We start from the raw sequence: 22,072 nt of genomic DNA, 5'->3' as shown, positions 1-22,072 counted from the left end.
GATGGATGCAGTCTTGGCATAAGTGCACTGAACTTTAATGATTTCAGTGGATTTACACCAAAGCTGACTATTAACAGACACTTTCAATGGAGGTAATCTCTATTCTGGGAGCATTTCTAGCCTGAATGGAAGAACCATGCTAGATTAGGAGTTTTCAATGTCTTTTTTGATACTAGATCCATAGGACTTATTGAGTAATGGCTCTGGACCAGGCAGGGCCGGCTCCAGGCACCAGCAAGCCAAGCATGTGCTTGGGGCGGCACATTTTCAGGGGCAGCATTCCGGCCATCTCTTTTTTTTTTTTGGTTGGGGCAGCAAAAGCCTAGAGCCAGCCCTGGCAGCAGCAGCACATCCTGCACGGGGAGTGCCCTGGGGCCACTGCAGTTCGCGTTGGGGAGCAGTGCCTGCACCTTATGGCTGGGTGGGCTCTGAGTGGGGACACTTGGGCTGGGGGCTGCCCCACAGGGCGCACAGAGACGCCTGTAGGTGCCGCAGAGCAGCTGCCCCCCAGTGCCACAGCTGGGGCTGGGCGAAGTTGTCATGGTATATTTCCCCAGTCTGAACCTTAGAGTCCAAAAAATTTGGGTACCAGCATGAATTCCTCTAAGCTTAATTACTTGCTTAGATCTGATACGCTGCCACCAACTAGGAATTCCAGTGCCTGGTACACTCAGGTCCCCCCCAAAACCTTGCCCGGGGACCCCCAAGACCCAGACCCTCTGGATCTTAACACAAGGAAAGTAAACCCTTTCCCTCACCGTTGCCTCTCCCAGACTTCCCCTCCCTGGGTTACCCTGGAAGATTACTGTGATTCAAACTTCTTGAATCACAACACAGAGAAATCAGGTTTGTTTCCCCCCCTTCTCTTCCCCTCCAGGCGTTCCCTCCCTGGGTTATCCTGGAGAGACAGACAGATTTAAGCTCCGTGAATCTAAACAAAGGGATTCCCCCTTTCCTCCCTCCCTTCTCTTACCAATTCCCTGGTGAGTACAGACTCAATTCCCTTGAGCCTCAACAAAGGGAAAAAATCAAACAGGTCTTAAAAAGCAAAACTTTTAATAAAAAGAAAGAAAAAAGTAAAAAGTTGTCTCTGTAATTTAGATGGTAAAAGTTACAGGGTCTTTCAGCTTATAAACAGTAGAAAGAAGCCCCGCCCCCCAGCAAAATACAATTTAAAATACTGCCAGCAAACTACACATTTGCAAATACAGAAAACAATCAAAAGACTATTACTGCCTTTCTACTTAATACTCACTATTCTGAATATATAAGAGACTGTAGCAGGGAGATTGGCAAGAAACCTGGTTGCACGTCTAGTCCCTTTCAGGACTCAGAGAGAACAAAGCAAAACCCAAAAAACACACACAAAGGCTTCCCTCCACAGAGATTTGAAAGTATCTTGTTTCCTGATTGGTCCTCTGGTCAGGTGTTTTTGGTTCCCTGTTTGTTAACCCTTTACAGGTAAAAGAGACATTAACCCTTAACTATCTGTTTATGACAGAAGTGGCTTGAACCACCCAGGGACTGCAGCAGAGCAGCCAGGAGCAGCAGCAGGGCCATAGAGGGGACTGGTGCCCGGGGTGCTGCCATGCAGGGCCTGTATCCCACTCTCTGGGGCTTCACTCCTTCTGGGGCTTCTCTGCCCCGGCTCTTCAGCTCTTTGCCGGGCAGTCCCCCCGCTCTGCCCTCCCGGGTCCCAGCCACTCCTGGAGGCAGGAGCCCCGGCTGCAGGGACCCTGGGCTGAGGCACGGCCCAGGAGCCTCACTGCTTACCCTGACCCTGCCAGTGCCGGACCAGCTGGAGGTGAGGGGGGTGCGGGCGCAGTCAGCACTGGTGGAGGGGAGCCCAGAGCTGAGGCGGCAGGGGGTGCAGGTGGGGTGGGGGGGAGAGCCCAGGGTTAGGGTAGCAGGGGGTGTCGGTGGGGGGAGAGCTGAGCGCTGGGGTGGGGCTGTGGAGGGCAGCCAAAAATGTTTTTGCTTGAGGCAGCAAAAAACCTAGAGCCGGCCCTGGGGCTATGGATTGAGCTAGATGATCTAGTGACATCCCTTCCAGTCCCACATTTCTGTGATTCTATGTACCAGTCAACTGGAATGCTCTACGATTGCAAAACAGTTCCTATTTTAAACCCTTGATTTTATATGCTCATAATTTACTCAGCCACCCGTTGGATGGAATTTTTCAATACTTTATATATGCCTGAAAAATATGTTTTCTAAGAGCTCATTTGTACAACACTTAGATCACAAGAACCTGGGGTGAAATCTACACTGCACTAGAAAATTTTTGCTGCATAGCAGCTGGGTCCACATGGACACTTAGATTTACACCAGAGCTTGCTGCGAACTATGTGTTTTTGTAGACAAAACCTAAGTCTGAGCAAAATCCCTTGGACTAGGCTTCAGTTCAGTGAGAATGCAAAAAACAAAAACAAAAAAAAACACGTTCCCATTTTAAACAATTCTAATCACAATGCTGTTTTAGACAGGGCGAAATGCAAAAAAGGCTGAAAATTAAAATCTACTTTGAAAATAATCCTCACTGATGACTAGTGCATTTTCTTGCTTTAAAAAAAGATGGTTTTGATTTGCCAGTTATGATTATTTTAAAATTGCATGATACTTTGCAGTAGAAAATGTTGTCATCAACAAGTGCATACTTAAGCCCTGGTCTTGCAAAGATTTACACGTGAGATTATTTTATGCACGTGAGTAGTCCCAGTGAGTCAGTGATACTACTCATGCCTCAAGTCAAATAGATGTGTAAATCAAGTAGGATTACGGAATAAAAGAAAGGTGCATTGTACATGCATCACAGCTAGTTCATTGTGCGTTTTTTAAAACTATCTTGCTGACTTTAAACGTTCATAATGTTGAAACTCCTGAAGCCATTTTCTCCAAACTTGGCTTGTCTATAATTGTCTGAGTATTTTTTAAAATCTTTTTGAGACTTAAATACTGAGCCAAATTTGAAGAAAATAAGTCCAGAAGCTTCAAAGTTTAATTAATTATCAGCAAGCTCTCAGAATGCCTTAATTCATGCATACTGATAAGGACATACACCAGTACATTTCCTTGTACCAAAATGCGTACTTAGCTTGCATTAATAACAGAAACTAATGGCAATGGTACTCACCAGTTGGCTGTTACTCATTGGTGCCTGTGAATTATGGAACTAGGGACTTACGTTTCTTCATTTTTTGATTCTTTCCTTTAAATAAAGATCCTAGGAAGTCAGATGCACAAAGAATATACTTATGCAAAATTCAGGTTGCACAGTTAAGTATTTTGTATTTACATTTTCATTAATTTTCTGAGGAATCATAATTCATACAAAAGATGCAATATATAAAGCGAAGCACCGAGAACCATACCAGGAATTCCAATAAAGTAACATACAATTTCCAGAAGCCTAAGATGTCTGTACATAATTTACTATATTATGGGAGCAACAGGAACTCAATATCATGTAAAAAACCCCTCATATACAAAATCATGATGATACAATATTTAATAATTTTTAAAGATCATGGCTAACAAAAAGGAAAAGGGAGAGGAAAACAAATCCCTTCTGAAACCCCAACCTCAATCCCTACCCAGAGGCCTAGGAAGGTAAAAACAGTAAGAACAGGAATCAGTTTGTCTATGTTATCTGGTGAGATATTCACTTGCTTTATCCCATGTTTAGAGTATGTTTTACTCTATTTCCTTTAGCGCAGTGGTTCTCAAACTAGGGCCGCCGCTTGTTCAGGGAAAGCCCCTGGCGGGCCGGGCTGGTTTGTTTACTTGCTGCATCCGCAGGTTCAGCCAATCGCATCTCCCACTAGCCAATGGGGGCTGCACACAGGGCCAGCTCTACCATTTTTGCTGCACCAAGCAAAAAAAAAAAAAAACTGCCCAAACTGCCAAAGCAAAGAAAAAAAGCCGCTCAGCCTGCTGAAGCAATAAATAAATTAAATATATAAAAGCCACTTGGACTGTGCTGCCCCAAGAATAGATGGAATGCTGCCCCTTAGCACATGCCACCCCAGGCACGTGCTTCGTCTGCTGATGCCTGGAGCCAGCCCTGGCTACAGGAAGGGCGGCAGGCACGTCCCTCGGCCCCCGCAGCTTCCTCCAGCCCCCATTGGCTTTCCCTGAACAAGTGGTGTCCCTAGTTTGAGAACCACTGCTTTAGAGTAAATAGTCTTTGGGCTTGGCTACACTGGAGAGTTGCAGCGCTGGTGGTGGGTTTACAGTGCTGCAACTTAGTGACTGTCCACACCTGCAAGGCACATCCAGCACTGCAACTCCCTGGCTGCAGCGCTGGCTGTACACCTGGTCTGCTTGGGGTGTAACAATTGCAGCGCTGGTGATGCAGCGCTGCTCATCAAGTGTGGCCACCAAAAGCGCTGTTATTGGCCTCCAGGGTATTAGGAGGTATCTCAGAATGCCTGCTCACAACAAACCGGAAGAATGGCTGAACTCCGAGCTCCCCTGAACTGCTTATTTAAAAAACAAACACAGCTCCTGTTTGCTGAGCGAGCGGAGGCAGGCAGGGGAATTGCTTTGGAATGTTCACAGCTGTTTGCTTGAAGAGAGAAAAGGCACGCTCACACGGCAGAGGGGGAGGGGGAAGTCCGTGTTGAGCAGCTGCTTATGTGGTCTGCAGGCTATTTAGGAGTGCATAATTTGCATTTAGTGAATAAGAGAGGGGTGGGGGAAGGGGTCAAAACTTTTAAAATGATTCAAGGTAGGTGCTGTGTGTCTTCCAGTCCTTAGAACTTGCAAGGCAGGGAGCTGAGAACAGTGTCAGGGCTTGTCTACATCAGAAAGTTGCAGCGCTGGTGAGGGAGTTACAGCGCTGCAACTTAGGAGGTGTACACATCTGCAGGGCACCACCAGCGCTGCAACTCCCTGTTTGCAGCGCTGGCCGTACTCCCGTTTTGTCTCGGGTGTAGAGGATCCAGCGCTGGTGATCCAGCGCTGGTAATAAAATATAGACACTTACCAGCGCTTTTCTTGACCTCCGTGGAATAAGCAGGTATCCCAGCATACCTGAGGAAGCCTCTGGTAATCAAGCTGGTCTCCTTCCCCGGTTTGCTCTCGCGTTCCCCGAACCCCGAGCAAGCAGGTCTCCTTCCCTGAGGTTTGCTGGGTGGTTCCGGGAACGCGAGAGCAAACCGGGAAAGGAGACCAGCTTCGCCGCGGTTTGCTCTCGCGTTCCCCGAACCCCGAGCAAGCAGGTCTCCTTCCCTGCGGTTTGCTGGGTGGTTCCAGGAACGCGAGAGCAAACCGGGAAAGGAGACCAGCTTCGCCGCGGTTTGCTCTCGCGTTCCCCGAACCCCGAGCAAGCAGGTCTCCTTCCCTGAGGTTTGCTGGGTGGTTCCGGGAACGCGAGAGCAAACCGGGAAAGGAGACCAGCTTCGCCGCGGTTTGCTCTCGCGTTTCCCGGAACCACCCTGCAAACCGCAGGGAAGGAGACCTGCTTGCTCGGGGTTCGGGGAACGCGAGAGCAAACCGCGGCGAAGCTGGTCTCCTTTCCCGGGTTTGCTCTCGCGTTCCCCGAACCACCCAGCAAACCGCAGGGAAGGAGACCTGCTTGTTCGGGGGTTCGGGGAACGAGAGAGCAAACCGGGAAAGGAGACCAGCTTCGCCGCGGTTTGCTCTCGCGTTCCCCGAACCTCCCTTGAAGCCGCCCAACAGCGCTGCAGTGTGGCCACATCTAACACCACTTGCAGCGCTGGTTGCTGTAAGTGTGGCCACTCTGCAGCGCTGGCCCTATACAGCTGTACTAATACAGCTTTAACAACCAGCGCTGCAAAATTTTAGATGTAGACATGGCCTCAGCTCCAAAAATCCACTCTCTCTGTCTCCCCCACGCTCCCTGTCACACTCCACCCCACCCCCCTGTTTTGAAAAGCACGTTGCAGCCACTTGAACACTGGGATAGCTGCCCACAATGCACCACTCCCAACAGCGCTGCAAATGCTGCAAATGTCGCCACACTGCAGCGCTTTCCCTACACAGCTGTATGAAGACAGCTGTAACTCCCAGCGCTGTACAACTGTAAGTGTAGCCATACCCTTTACCACAGTATCATCCGGTAACTTATTTTCCCAAACTATTATTTTAGGAGAATCTGTGTCATTCCATTTAAACTACATTCGTTTTTGCTCACTGTCAGTTCCATAAAACAGTAGCAGTTTTTAACTGGACTTATTTGCAGCCCTGAGGTTCCTCCTAAAATGACTGTACTTGGTGGATCTCAGGGCATGGGCAGCACCAGAGGGGACCTTAGATCCCTTGCTGCCTGCAATGTTTCCGGTGTCAATGGGGCTCACAGGTGTAGGGCACCCTGCCTGCTCCCAGGAGTCATGTTGAATCCTGGACTGGGCTTGTTGCCCTGCGTGGAGTCACCGCCACAGACTGCAGCTGTGTGTACACACACACACACACACACATACACACACACACACACACACACACACACACACACACGATTTTTTTCCAGTAACTCCCAATGACAAGACCACTCTGAAACATATCTATTAAACTCTCAGAATGGGTCCTGCATCTCCAGCATTTGCTGGAGTGACAACCTGACCCCCATTCACTTCAATGGGCTTTGAATCTGACCTCTAATATTTGTTCCTCTTATAAGGAAAATAAAAGCACTATAAAGCATACAAAATTCATATGGTGTGGTTGATTTAGCTTGTCAATGTATGTTAGACAGCTAAAGACTGTTAGGTTGCACAAAGTGAGCAATCTGCTTTGTCACAGAGTAACAGAATGTTAGATCATATAGTTTATCAGATAGTTTGCAAGTTTGATTGACAGTACCAAAGCAGAAAGAATAGAGAGCAGCCTTATATTGTTCCCTTCTCAGTCCAGTTAGGTAAAATAAAATAAAATAAAAAGTCCTAGAAATATTTAGTAAAATGGCACAACTTTTGGCTTTGCCTGGGGCCAAGCTTTTGTCCTGTAGATTGCCTAAGAAGGAGAGCAAATTCACAATCTGCTGAATTTGCCAGCCCTAATCTCTAACATGATTAATCCAGTTCTCAAGAAAGACAGCAGCATGATCAGCTGAATCTACTACCCCATGTTGTCCGCTTTGTTTCCCTGGTTTCCCTTCTATAACATAAGATGGTCTATCTTTCCAGATTTTTTCCCCATGCCAAATATCCCCTGATGCTTGCCAAAAGCTATTTAAGATTCTGTAAAATTTTTAATTTAAAATCCCATTGCTTGCTCCTGGACAAAGACTTAGCATTATAATGGCGATACTGAGATGGATAATAATGTTATAGACCCTGTGAAATTAACTCTTAGCTAATAAAATTCTCTACATCTCCTCTACCATTGACTTTCCCATATACTGACGCAATTATCACCGCATTTATTTTGCTCTAGGGGAAAAAAAGAAACTCAATTAAGACCAAATGTGTGGTCAGCAGGGGGTTGATTGTCCAGAAACTGCTGTCCTATTTAATTCCTCTCCCGCATACACAGGGGTTTTTGCTGAGATAGTGCAATGCGTCAGCACTTGTTTGATGGTTCCATCAGGTCCTGCATAGTTTAAGTCTTAATTTTATTTTATGTTTTAAGTTTCTAGCATTCAGCTGAATTGCAAATCTTTTGAATCACACCTTACACAGTGCTGTTTTATCGAATCTGCAGATAAACAATCAATCTGTTCTGAGGTCTCAGCTGCCCATTCACATCAGTGCAGTCTTAACTCTGAAGTCTAACAACAATATACATACCAACATAAGAGCCGGACAAAATTTTTCCACCAAAAGTTTTTGGTGAAAAATGCAGATTCATTGACACTAAAACATTTAGCAGAAATGTGTCTGTTCTGCCAAATTGTTTATGTAAAAAAACAAAGAAAGAGTCTAAGCATTTTGTTTCAACATTTTCTGAAGGAAATATTTCAGTTTTCAATTTGAAATTATTTTTGTTTTGAATTTTTTTTCCATTTCATTAAAAAATATATAAAAATGTTTAAAATACCCTTGAAAGTGAAACAAAATATTTAGTTTCAGGTTGAACAAAATGTTTCATTTGACATTCCCCAACACATTTTTTTCTTTTCAATTCTCCAAAAGTTTTGACCCAAAATGATTTTTTTAAAGATTTTTCAAAATTGTCAGCAAATCAAAAAAATCACTTATTCACCCAGCTCTAGTCAGCATTGCTGACATAACTATTTCACTGTTGAGAATTTTAGTAGAAACATCAAATAAATCTGAGTGTCTGGAATTTAGGATCATGGCCATGGCTTCCATAGAGCAACATCACACTTTCCTCCTTGTGACAGGGTGACTTGCCCTGGGCAAGCCAACCCTGATTACAGAATGACCCCACATGAGGGGAATCAGGGATTTTCCTATAAACTCTGCAAGCCCTAGTGAGATTGCAGTGAGTGAGAGAGGCTCCTGCATGGAAGACCCTGAGACTAGAGGAATTGGTACAGCTAGGAAGGACTGGGAGTAGCCTGCCAACACAGGAAGGACTCTGCCCAGACCAGGGGAGTTGGGCTGTACCTGGCTGGAAAGAAGACTTTTGTATTTAGTTTTGAACTTTAATTAATAAATCAGTCCCTAAGGAAGGCTGTTGTGATTGGACTGGAAACCCAGTGTGGATTTTATTTGGGAAACTGAGATGAGGGGTTGCATACAGGCAGGGTTGCCCTGAGGCCACCAGGGTGGAGTGAAGCAGCCACTCATCTGCACTGCTACTCTCTCCTTCCTAGCGCAACTCTAACTCCTCAGTAGCCTTGCCATTTCTCTCACTTTCTTAATTTACATGGCTATCTGGACAGAACCCCAGTCTCTGCAGTGGATCTGGTTAAAAACCAAGCCCATTACACAATAGCGAAGAACAAGCTGTCATGGAATTTTAGGCTGCCAGGGATTGCCAGGCAGGCAGCCAAAGGCTGAGTGCTAAATCCACCCCAGAAATGCTATGGGAGTTCTATGGTTTTTCACCATTTACAATGCAGCATTTTCTAATTATTAGTTTTTATATTATCGTGCCACTTAGAGGCCCCAAGCAGGGCCAGTGTTCCAGGCACTAGACACTGTACGCACACACACAATGAAAAGATGGTCCTTGCCCTAAAGAGCTTATGTCATTTATATTTAATGTCAATGCCATCCTCTTGCCTGCCCTCACTTAGGGGAAATTGCATATTGATGAAATTCTTTAAAAGTGAGTCCACTTCTGTGAATGCTATTTGTTCTATTATAAGTATATTTCAACCCTTAAAATCCAGTCACTAACTGCTGCATAACTGCTACCGATGCCATGAATACCTCCTTTGTCATTGCAGATAATGGTAGGAGAAGGAATTCTCTACTGTTGCCTGTCTAAAAGAAGAAATGGGATTGGAGCCGAGGCCAATATTAATGCGGGAGGCTGCAACTTCAACTCTTTCCTTAGAAGAGCTGTCAGATTTGTTGGTGGGTTTTGGGTGTTAGTTACCAAAAAATGCCTTTTGTGACATATTTTTTATTTTAATTACACAGGTTTTTTTATTCTTTAAATTAGCCTTTTAGGACAGTAAAGGGCAGTTATTGGCACAGCTCTCATCCTGCCCAAAAAAAAAAGTGCAAGAGAAGCTGTCGAATGGTATTGCAAAGTAAAAACGCACATTCAATAATGTAACACATCTGTTGTCCATTTTTCACTTTCATCCATTGAATTATCATCAGTGTTGCTAAATCAATAATTTGGCTTATCGTTATCCCACCAACCCCCTATCTCCTTTCAAAGTCCATTTAATTGTTAAGATGTATGGGTTTTGTTTTATTTTGAATGCTTTTTCCCGTATAACAAGAATCACTATCATGAGCAACACAATAGAAAGCTGATGAGCTGATAGCCCAATCAGAAAACATCAGTGGAATTGATATTCCATGTGTGGATGGGGTGGGTCTCTCAGGCTGGATTCACAAAAGGACATAGGTGATATAGGAGACCTCCCTTATGCCCAATGGTTAGAGTACTCATGTGGAATGTAGGGGATCAACAGTTCAAGTCCCCCTTCTGCCTGATGAGAAGAATGGATCTAAACAGAAATATGCTACCTCTCAGGTGAGGGGCCTAACCACTAGGCCATAGCATCATTCTAACTCTCTGGCCCAAATAATATTTAATTATTCAGTTATTTTATTAAAGTGGAGCAACTTCAATAGCAGAGATGAGAGACCTCCCCTACTGTCCCAGCACAATAACCTGTAGCCCAGTGGTTAAAGCACTCTCCTGAGAGGTGGTAGGTGCCTGTTCAAATCCCATCTCCTAATCAGGAAGAGGGAAGGCTTGAACCAGTGGGCTTCCATATCTCAGGTAAGTACGCCAACCACTGGGCTAAAGGTTATAAAGGAGAGCCTCTTCCTTGGCTGCTTTGTGTGGAGGTAGGTGGCCTTGTATATGCTTACCAGATTGTGTCTCCACACAAGTTATGTGGAAGAGCACCTATCTTCCACTGGTTTGTGAATCACTCTGCGGTGGAGATAGGCATCTAGATACAGAGTGAGACAGTGGTGCGCATACTCAGAAACAGAAACATAGGTGCCTAGGAAATTTTAACTGCAAACACTTAGGTACTGAGTTTGGGCACCTACAGTGTTAGGTGGCAGCTGAGCGGGAGTTTTGTGAATTGCAATGGCACTTACAAATGGAACTTAGTTGCCTATATCTGCAGGTTCAATGCCTAAATATCTCTATGAATCTACCCCTTATCTCCTGGAAAATGGATGAAGGCTGACACATTCATTTCACGTAAGCTATTCATGAGATGGCAATTAGGTGTTTTCTTTTGTTTTTAATTACTAGATTTGAACTGACAAGTTATTCTTTGCCCTTCATGTAGAATGAAGTGCACCTATGGGTGAAAGGCTCAAAACACAGTCTTCTGTGCTGCATAAACCTGCATGGGCAGAGCAGATGCGCAGGAGGGCAATGTTTTGTGAGCAGAGGAGGGCTTCACCACAGCTCCAGATATGCTGGAATGGAGGAAAGCGTAGAGTGGGAAAAGGAAGAGGTTACTGGACCCATATACAGCACAGATTCAGTGGCCAGAAACCCTCACATAAGAGCAGCAGGGATGGAGGCTCTGGCAAGGCTAGAATAACCACCAAGGAGGGCTGCAAAATTGCTCCATATCCTGCTCTATCCCACCTAAGGGGGTCCCTCTGCAACTCCATACAAACCAAGCTTTGGAGGTGTGTGGATTTCACCCTTAATTTATTCCCTGAATCTGATCTTTCTTTTATGTGTCTTATTTAATCATCTCAAGATAAAGCAATATCTTCAGCCTTCTTCCAGTTCTCCAATGCAAAAAAAACCTACTTTCAACAGTACAAGTTGATCAGGGAAAAAAATCTAAAACTCATCCAAAGCAGGAAAAAATGCATCGTAAAGCAACCACATTTACTTGAACTATGTATATTCAGTCTCAGGAATTTGGCATTCAAGATACTAGTGTTATTAGTCAGTAACAAAAAGAGAACATTTGGAGGAAGACTTCATTTTTCAATAGATAAACTCTTAACAGGAAGAGCAGTTTAAACATGTTAGTTTGTTGTAATGTAATGAAAAAGAGTGACACTGTGATTCAAGGGTTAAATCACTGCATGGACACAGACAAGGTCTGCAATGCCCAAAAGTCATTATCATCGGACTGGTGTTTGTTGGTCTGTGGGATGGTGCTCTCAGATCCCTTACTAATAGACAGATGTCCATACTGAAAAACAAAAGAACTCCACACATCCCAGTTGGCTTTATTTGGCACCACAGACTGTCGTCTCATGAGAATGAACAAGTATTGAATGAACATGCATATTCTCATTTCTAGAGAGTAGCCCATCCTTGGGGCAGTGTGAGAAAGCTTGCACTGTCATCACTTCCATTTCCTCTACTGCCAGTTCAGTGTATAAACAGATTAATGAATTATTGAAAATATTAAATAAGATTGGTCCAGAGACAGATCCTTGAGGAATTTCATTGGTATCCTTCCTCTAGCCCAATAGTTTTTCTTTTAGCACAACCAGTTGTTGTGTCTCCTTTAGCCAGTTCCTTACACACCTCATAATTCTTGTAATAATCCCCATTTTATCCAGGTAAGATAATAATTTCCCAAATTGAACTGTATCAAATGCTTTACTGAAGTTCAGATAGATTAGATCTACCACATTTTCCTAGTATGAAAGATCAGTTCGCTTAAAGAAAGATCGGGTCTGTGTGACACAACCAACTTTGGATAAACCTGTGTTGCATTTTATCCCATTTTCAGTTTATGTCAATGTCTTTCATTATTCTTTACTTTAATATTTGTTCTAAAACCTTGCATACTATTGAGGTCAGACTAATGGGACTGTAGTTACCTAGATCACTTTTCCCCTCTTTCTTAAATATAGGTACTAGGTTTGATATTTTCCAGTTATGCGGTACCTCAGTTTGATAGATTTATTAAAAATCCTTGTAACAAGATGGTTGGTTATTAAAGTTAAAGACAAAAAATTGGGAGAGAAAAAAAGAAATCTGTGTAGAGTACATTTTCCAAAGTACAGAATCTCCATTTCTTATATTCATAACATCATATATATTTTCCAATCTGATACTGGAACATTGTACAATTTATTACAGCTGATAAGCCAAATTTACCCCTGCACAGAGGGCCGACAAAAGGCTTATTATTAATTATTATCATTATTATTATCAGATGCCTAAGAACCCCAATAATGGGCTAGGATGTTATTAGGCATAGTACAAACACGGAACAAAAAAGACAGACCTTGCCCCCAAAAGCTTACAGACTAAATAATACTGCACTTAAATCCTACCTAAACCCTGGCATAAGCAAGCTTAATACCACTGAATGCAATGGCGCTGTGGTTACTTATGTTGCTGTGAATTTGATTCAATGATCTTAACTAAGTTTAACCAGCTGGTTTGTTTTACTTTCTAGGTGTTCATGTCTTTGGCCTTTGTTCTACTGCCCTCATTACTGACATCATACAGCTGTCAACAGGGTATCAGACACCATATTTCCTGACTGTATGCAAACCTAACTACACATCCCTAAATGTATCCTGCTCAGAAAATTCTTATATTGTGGAAGACATTTGTTCAGGGTCTGATCCCATAATCATCAATGGTGGAAGGTTAGTTCCATCTTTCATTGTGTAATAATCTTTCCTCACATACTTGGTTTTAAAGGATGTAGGTATTCAGTCTTATTTTTAATTATCAGTCCCACCCACCGGACTTAATCAGTAACTATCATCAAGTCTGCGTGAGGTTTGACAGTTTTTATAACAAAACTCAGGGAATAAGTTGATCTTTAGTTAAGTTTACTGTCGACATATCTAAGGCCTAAGGGAGACTTTGAAGAGTATTCAGACTCGGGTGCCTAACAGTGTGGTGGTATCCACTATTAACTAACAATTTTCTTCTCTTTCAAGTAGGCACAGTGTCTAATTCATTTTTCAACACGGGTTGCTTCTACTGTTACTCTTGATAGGGTCTTCATAAGTTCTACATGCTGAGTAGGGAAAGATCGTGCCTAAATACCCACATTACCTTAGGTCTCCTTATACCTTAGTTCATGAAGTCCACTACATTTTTGTTCATTATTACTTTTTTGTGCATTTTCTGCTTGTTTAAAGTCAGGACATTGACAGACATTGAGACTGAAGTCCCTTATTTAAGAAAAGATTGCAGCATTGCAAACTTCTCCACACTCCCTAACCAATATGAGCCTCAATCCTGACCTGTCTAGGGACAAGAGGATAGTTCATTCTCCCAGGTCACTCAGGGAGATCACTTCCTTTGAGATGGCCTACAACCATGGAAGTTAACGCTATTTGTAGTAGTTTATGTATGCTGGACACCACTGGGAACTTAGAGACCGCAAACGTATTTTAGACAGGCCAGCAGTCATCAGATGGTAAAACAGTCACTGCTAGAGATCGGGGGCTCTATATCCTATTGCTCTGATGCACCTGGTCCTCACCATGAGTCTTATTATTTGACATTTAATTCAAGAAACTATCTTGAATTATCTATACTACCCTAATTATACTTGTTAGGCTCTTGAAAAATGCAGTCACATCTCTTAAAACTCTTTACCTCCATTGAACACACCACCAGTTTTTCCTAGCTCTCCCACACTAGGTTAACTCTCCTTTCTTATTTATCATTCATGTTGCACTCCTTTGCATGTTCTATATTATGGTTTCCTAATTTACACATAGCTATCTAAAAGAGATCCCACAAAATTATAGAATAGGAATATAGCAGCGTGTGAGCTGCTTGCACACACTAGTGTGACCAGGGACAACTGCCGGTGAGCCTGGTGCCCACCCCAGTGAGCAGGGCTGGGGGTAATACAGCCACGCTGGAGGAGCTGCTTGGTCTGGGCACTGGCTCCAACAAATTCGTCACTCTGTTATTTCCTCCCCATGAGCCTTTACTCTCACCTAGGCTCTGATTCTGCAAGGTGACTGGAGCAGGTAATACCATGCATCTGCATGAAATCCCACTGAGTTCAGTGGGGCTCCATATGGGTCCACCCTTGCAGGATCAAGCTCCAAGTAATTTCTTTATCCTTTCAAGTAGGGCATCTACTGTTCTGTGTTTGCTGCACTTATTAGTCCACCGTGTCAAATGCCTTTTAGAAATTTCAGAAGAGTACTTCACCCCTCACTTTGCATGTCATCACCTCTAAAACATCAATCACATTTGTCACATCAGATGAATAGTTTATGAAGCCAGTGGCCAATTTTAATCAACTCATATTTCTTCAGAAATGTTATCTCATCTCATATTAATATCTCTATGTTATTCCTGACACTGAGATTGCATTTGATGACCTACAATTTTCTGGCTTCTCCTTAATTATTATTTTTGCTTCCTTCAAGTCCTTCTCCACTCATGCGTGAGTGATCAGATATCTATTATTGGTCCAACAGACTCTTCAGTCATCCCTTTTGAGGTTTTATGGTGTAATCTCTCCAACCTTGGAGATTAATCTGACTTTAGTGATTTTAACTTATACAAGTCTTGTTTTGGGTGATTGCTAATGGCCTTCATTTTCAATTTATAATACACCAGAAACTTTGTTTCCATTTGTGGTAACTAGCCTCCAGACTCCCCTGTGAACAGTAAAGAGAAGAATTTGTGTAATTATTCAGCTGATAGAGAAAATAAATTTTCTCTTATCAATTAGTGGTCCAGTGGCTTTCCTCATCAATCTCTTCCCCTGTTTATAGTCAAAGTGTCTTTCCATGATTTTATTCATATGATAGGCGAGTTCTGTCTCCTTTTGTTAGTTCTAGTTTTCTTAATCAGTTTTATACCCTCACAGTTTTGTTTCATAATCCTCTTTATCCCCTTTGCATTGTGTGTTCTTACACTCTGCATGTTATATGAACTATTTTTCCTCTTATAGCTTCCTTAGTTTTATACCCCATGTTTATATTTCATACCTTTGAGTGGTAGCTTATTTCTTGTTCTCAGAGTAAGTTTTCTTTCAGAACCCTGAATGTATCTACCACATTAATACTAGATGTCATGCTTTCCATACACAAAGAAGAGCCATACATTTTCAGCCAATTTTTTTTCATTTTAAAATTAAAAGATAAAACAAGAAAGAACAAAAGTAAAGTCTCCCTGGAGGAGCTTTGTACGTATGTCACTGTAACAGCCTGCACTTTCACAGAATGCAAAGAAACTAAAAGTTTCAGTAAACAGAAAATAAATCATAACACAATGACAGTTACACATCAAAGTCATAAAATTAAAATCCAGATCTGAACATTGTCAAAGTTCATAGAGCTGGATCCAGTGCTGTGCTCAGGCCGCTGTTTCTGTTCATTGGCACAGCTGACTCTTTGTCAAAGATGTGGAGACCACAAATATATGGTTTCATTCACCCAAATTGGAGGAGAAGCTGAGTGGCTTCTACCATAGCCTATAGAGGCTCCATGTCCTGGGGAGGGAAGATTTTTGTCTCTCTTCCCCATGCCACTCTTAATATTCACATATATTCCTTGTGAAAAGCTCTGAGAATTTACAAAGGAGTCAAAGATCTAGATCTCTGACCTTACTAATGAGTAATTCATACATTTCTATTTAGCCAGAGGCAAAACTGAGGAATTGTTAGACACAAAGTTCAGATCAGTGGAGTTGCATTCACACTAGTTCTGAATTTGGCCCACAGAGTTCATGTACATAGAATTATTTAGAGACGACAAAGTAAAATGCAGAATTCCTCTCAAAGGAGGACCAATTCTTTAATTCACCAGGACATACTGTAGACAAAGGCTTCTTAGCATTGCTATAACATTCTAAGGGGTGCATATTTATGACAGCAAATTGACATATATTTTCTATTTATAGTGCTTTGTAAAGGTTCAAAGTCATTCTGTTCATCTTCCACAGACCCTTAACTAGGATTCTGGTTGAGAACTCTAGCTGTCCAAAGTCATTCTGTTCATCTTCCACAGACCTTTAACTAGGATTCTGGTTGAGAACTCTAGCTGTCCAACAGACTTTTTTTTTTTTAAATTAATCTAGCCCTGTATTTTTTTTTCCTTTCATGCCCTTGTGACTTTTTTATTCTTCTTTTCAGAGAAAATAAGGGATTGAAATGCCACCATAAAGGGCAAATGTCAAGAGCCAGAATATCTGATGTGACAATTTTATTTAGCTATGGCTGTTATGGTCCTGGCTGCGAATGCTCCAAAATAATAGAAGCTAAGCTGCACATTGTAACTTTCATCCTCATTATAGCTCCTTATTTGGGACCTAATCCTGCAATGTGCTGAGAGCACTCAACTCTGTCATCACTTGGAGCTGAGGACCCCCAGCAAGTTGCAGAATCAGGCCAAAAATCAGGAGTCCCCCCACAATCTTGACATCTTCAAGGAATCTTCTAATATTTTTTTGTCCTGCTGGTCTGCTCCTTTAGCTGTTGGGTGGAGGGGCTGGATTACTTTATCCTGAAATGCCTTCTCCAGGTTCCTTTGCCATACATGACCCTGTCATGTCAGGAACTACTGGGAACTGAATCTGAGGAACCAGGAGACAGAGCAAATGAAGGTTCAATAAGCCTGCCTCTCTAAGACAAGAAAGCTCCATTGTTATTCCCTCCTTTTCACAACAGTAACATGGGGAGGAAGGAGGAGAAAGAAAGCACAGAGAGGATGCCGGATCTCCATGCAGTCAGAGGAAGACATTTAGGGGGATGTCAGAGCACTGCAGAAATCAAGCCTTCACCCTGTTCCTCCAGACCACCTACAACATTTCAGGAAACTTTCTGGTTTCCATAGTATCAGTCTTACTTATGGGCCCCCATTTCTCATATACAGCAAGGCAACTTTGTACTATTCAGCCCGTGGATCCTGGCATCAGAGGAGCTCTTCTGCTTAGGGTGATCCTTGGTTGGTGTAGAGACACTGTAGCAACTTCTATTCTAATCACCGTCCTGACTGCCTGTATGGGGGGCACAGCTAGGGAAAACAGGGTGTGACCACAACTCTCTCATGCCCCAGCAACCCCCAGTTACTATAACAGCACGTTGGCAGCAGTCACAAATTAGAGCAGCCCCCAGGAATGGCATTCAGATGGCCCAACATTTGGAGAAGCAGAGTGCTTCCTGACCTGTGCTGTGCATCTGAGCCAAAAACTTCATTGATTAAGATTATGGAGATATATATAATGTAATTAATTATTTACAAATATTATTTGACTAGATGTAGAGTAATATTGCTGATGAATAAATTATTCACAAATAATAAAACTCCATTATTTGACTAGCTCTATAGATGGCTAAACAATGTTCCTCAAACAAATTATTCACTTTTTCCCCTCTATCAGAAGTAACTATATTGACAGAAAAGAAAAAAATAAGGTAGATAATGTGTAGCAGTCCTCCCTTAATAATCATTCCAGTCACTAGTCACTTAAAGAAAGTATTAAAGAAATCCCAATCTGTTTACTGTGAGATTTTTTTTTTAAATGAGATTTTTGAGCTTATCTATTCGGGCTCTGATCCTGAGAGGTGCCTCGTATCCGCAACATGGTCATTGCTGGTGCTCAGCACCTCTCAGGACTAAGTTCTTTGGGCCCAATCATCCAAACACCTACTATTAGGTCTTAGTCAAAAAGGAAGGCCCTCTGAAGTCAATGGAATAATTAATTACATGACTCATATGAACAGACTTTTGCAGGATTGAACCCATCATGAAAAAATATCCAGAAATGTAATTATATATATTTGCCCATTTTAAAAAAATCAAATATATTAGAGTTCCGTGCATCTAATTAGTTTTTTTTAATATCAGAAAATGACTTATGTTGAATATTTAAAACAAAATGTGATTATTTTATTAACTCAGTTCTTAGCTGATCCTTTCCCCAGAATACTGAATAGGGACTTAGAAAAAAATATAAAAGAGAAATTATTTGCTTGTGATTTGTAAAGTAAAAAAAATTGTACCACCCCATGTGTTTTTTAAATGAGCAGTAGCAGAGTATATTTGAACTGAGAAGCATAATTTGAGTGTCCTTCTTTGGCAGAAAATCATTCCCTTCTCAACATGCTACTCTGGCAGCCTTTGCAGCTGTATATATTTCGGTAAGTAATCAACTCTGTTCATTATTCATTTGTACTAGAGAAAAGTCAGAATATCATTTATAGTCTAGTGTAAAGTGACTTGATTTAGACTGCAGCAAAGAATCCTGTGGCACCTTATAGACTAACAGACATTTTGGAGCATGAGCTTTCATGGGTGACTTAGATTGTAACGTAGTAAGGAAATAAATAAGCTCTTATCCTCCGAGCCAGACAGCAAAATGAAATTACAAATATTACTATAAAAGGTACAGTAGGGACACAGTAGTGCCGCACAGTTTGTTATCTAGCAACAATATCCTCTATAGTGGAGTGTAACATTAAAACATATTTAATGCTTCATACTACTCACATACAAAATATGATACTTGTTTTATAAAGTGATATTTTAGTTTGCCATGAATAATGCTCAACATATCCTGCCTCCTTTCTTCCTCCCATCTTACTTCAAACACTGCATCCAAACTCTAGACTCTAAGGGACAAATTCTCCCTAGATATTGCTGCATTGACTTCAGTGAGTTTACGTCAGGAATGTGTTTGTTCGATGTGAATAGCTCCACTGATATTTACCAATAGGATTGACTGGCTAATTTATAGTTAATTGTGCCTTTGTCGAATGTTTACTTTTTAAAATCTAGGAGGAGCACAGGTCAGAGGCTAGGAACTTAGCAAGATTCAAAGAGCAAGTGTCTGTTTATGTGAACAAGAAAACTATCTAAAGTTAATGCTCACAGAGGATTGGAAGCAATGTGAAACCTTATGTTTCTGGGCTTAAACCAACTACTGCAGACTATCTTTTTGTTCTGTGTTTGTACAGTGCCTAGCACAATGGGGTCCTGATTCATAACTGGGGCTTCTAAGCACTTTTGCAATGCAAATAAATAAGCGACCACCACCATTACTGATTAAATTTAAACCTTCCTGGGGGTGGGGGTAGGGAATGATTACCCCACATCTGCCTACTGTGGGATCTCTTGCACCTTCCTCTAAACCAGTGTTTCTCAACCTTTTTAGGTTAGTGATTCCTTATTCAAAGTCAAAACATTTCACCATCCCTGTACACTTACTATCCTAATAAGAGTAAAAAATAAATTAAGGCTAACCATGATAAGTCTACGTAATTTAATTGTGTGCATGGTTACATATTCAACAGACAATACTTGACCATGAAAGTTAAGGGAAGTGGAGGAGCAAGATTTTCTTTGCTTTGATTATAACAACATTTTCAGCACATCGTGATTGCTTTTTGTGACATACACCCAGGGATCATGACCCAGTGGCTGAGAAACACTGCTCTAAAGTATCTGGTACTAACTGCTCTCAGAAACACTGTATTAGCTGGACGATGGGTCTCATCTGGTAGGACAATTCCTATGTTACAGAAGCACTAGCTTCTCAGCTAGTTATATTTGCAACACACCAAATCCTTACTCAGGTCTGAGTTGCACTGTCTTCAGTGAGAGTTTGGCTTAGGAAAGGAATAAGGACTTCAGAAGTGGTCCCATTGTGACTAAAGATTTTTCTATAGCAGTTGAATGGGTTTTACCAAGAATTAAAAATAAAATCAACAAAACTGATGCAATAAGAATATACCAGGCATTCCTTTGTATTCAGTTGAAGAAACGGTACATGAAATAAAGTCATGTCCTCTTAGGTCAATCTGAAATTTCATAAATCACTTTTTCTTCTCTTTTCAAGATGTACTTCAATTCCACTTTAACTGACTCCTCCAAACTCCTGAAGCCTCTTCTCGTCTTTGCATTTATCATCTGTGGAATTATATGTGGCCTGACTCGAATCACCCAGTACAAGAGCCATCCAGTTGATGTCTATTGTGGTTTTCTAATAGGAGGAGGAATTGCTCTCTATTTGGTAAATACAGCATGAATGTGTTCTAAGTTTTGGAAAAAAAAGTCATTCAGATTGCAGTGGTCTAACAAATTCTACATAAGTGTCATTTCTGGAGATAAACTGATAAAGGGGGAACAGGAAGCAGGTCTCTCCATTTGAAATGGATGCCTGTCATAGGGATGACACCCCACCTAGGCTGCCCTCATGCAGCAGGCTGCAGCACAACAGATGTGCCAACATCACTTTCTCTTTTCTCCACCCATGAAAGAAACATAATTTCTCAGTGTCCAACACCAATCCCCATTTCTAGGCATAATTTATTCACAAGCAGCAGTTTCCCCATAAGAAGTATGACAAAGCTCCATGCCTGTATTGGTGGGTCCCACACTTCCTGGTGGATACAGTGGCCTAAGAAGCTCGCTAAGGCCCTCAATATGACCTCCCTTTCCCAGTATGGCAGCAAAGGTTACAGCTATTGAGCTATTTTAATCACAGGCCAGTATGGGAGGTGGGAGGGTGGAATAGCCACCGTCTCTGTTGCTCCTTAGAGCTCCATAGGCACTGTTTGGTCTCCTGCCTGCTCCACAGTCTGTTTCTCCTTTCAAAGGGATCTCTGTAGATCATGCAGAGGGAGGAAGCGGGGAACTTGGGCCCGCCTTCTAGTCCGGGTTCCAGCCCAGGGACCCTAATGATAGCAGCTGGGGGTCCTCCCTCCTTCCCTGACTTCCCTCCTCCACTGACATTGCTTTGATTTCCTGAGCTACTTCCCCGTGCTTCCCTTTTCCAAGCTTCACCCTTACCTCAGGGTTCAGAAAGCTTCCTCTCCTCCAGCTCTTTTCACCTGGGCTCCTCTCGAGAGAAAGAACTGGCAAGGAGAGCTTTTAAAGCAGTATAAGTGGGACCTTAATTGGTTCCAGCTGTCTCCATTAGCCTACCAGCCTTAACTGACTAAATTAGCATCAGGTGTCTTGATTGGCCTGGAGTAGCCCTGTTTGACTATCCAGGGAACAGGGACCTGCTCATTCTGAGGCTGATATACCTGCCTTCCACTACCCTCTTATAGCCTTCTGGCCTGAGTCCGTCACAAGGTACAATAAATTGCCAAGTTGGTAACAAACTAAGGGCAATGTAGTACCCTTGTACATCATTGGAACATGTGGGGGAGGTTGTGCAGAACTGTGCTGCCTGAGCAGGGATCCTCTGAGGCCCTCCACATGTACAGGGTAGAAGCAGCTGGAAGGATTCAAGAAGGGCTTAGCTCTCCTTACATCCCATTGGTGAAAAGCATAACAAACATAACCTCCAGTGCTTGGTGTTGTGTGTGCTAGGAAGTGAGGCTCTGGACACATCCCTAGTCTGACTGGTTTATGTCTTCTTAAGTCTGCAGACAGCAGCGGCTCCTGGCACCAGCGCTCCAAGTGCGTGCCTGGGGCGGCAAGCCGTGGGTGGCGCCCTACCAGTCCCTGCGAGGGCGGCAGTCAGGCTGCCTTCAGCGGCGCACCTGCGGGAGGTCAGCTGGTCCTGCAGATTTGGTAGCAATTCGGCCCTGGGTATGCCGAAGCCGCGGGACGAGCAGACCTCACTCAGGCAA

The 22,072-nt window shown here is 42.6% G+C and overlaps 1 protein-coding gene across 1 annotated transcript in view; it reads left to right on the top strand.

Annotated features, from left to right (window-relative positions):
- Positions 1–22,072, top strand: part of PLPPR4 (phospholipid phosphatase related 4) — a 50,027-nt gene that overhangs the window by 21,222 nt on the left and 6,733 nt on the right. Inside the window, exons 3-6 of the mRNA XM_050960945.1 lie at positions 9,320–9,449; positions 12,959–13,154; positions 18,574–18,631; positions 20,329–20,502. Coding sequence (XP_050816902.1) covers positions 9,320–9,449; positions 12,959–13,154; positions 18,574–18,631; positions 20,329–20,502 — 558 coding nt within the window. The remainder of the gene's footprint in view (positions 1–9,319; positions 9,450–12,958; positions 13,155–18,573; positions 18,632–20,328; positions 20,503–22,072) is intronic.

This window comes from Gopherus flavomarginatus, chromosome 7, assembly GCF_025201925.1.
Source record: "Gopherus flavomarginatus isolate rGopFla2 chromosome 7, rGopFla2.mat.asm, whole genome shotgun sequence".
Classification (NCBI taxonomy): Eukaryota; Metazoa; Chordata; order Testudines; family Testudinidae; genus Gopherus; species Gopherus flavomarginatus.
Note: the sequence above shows the minus strand (reverse complement) of the source record. Positions and strands in the feature narration are given on the sequence as shown.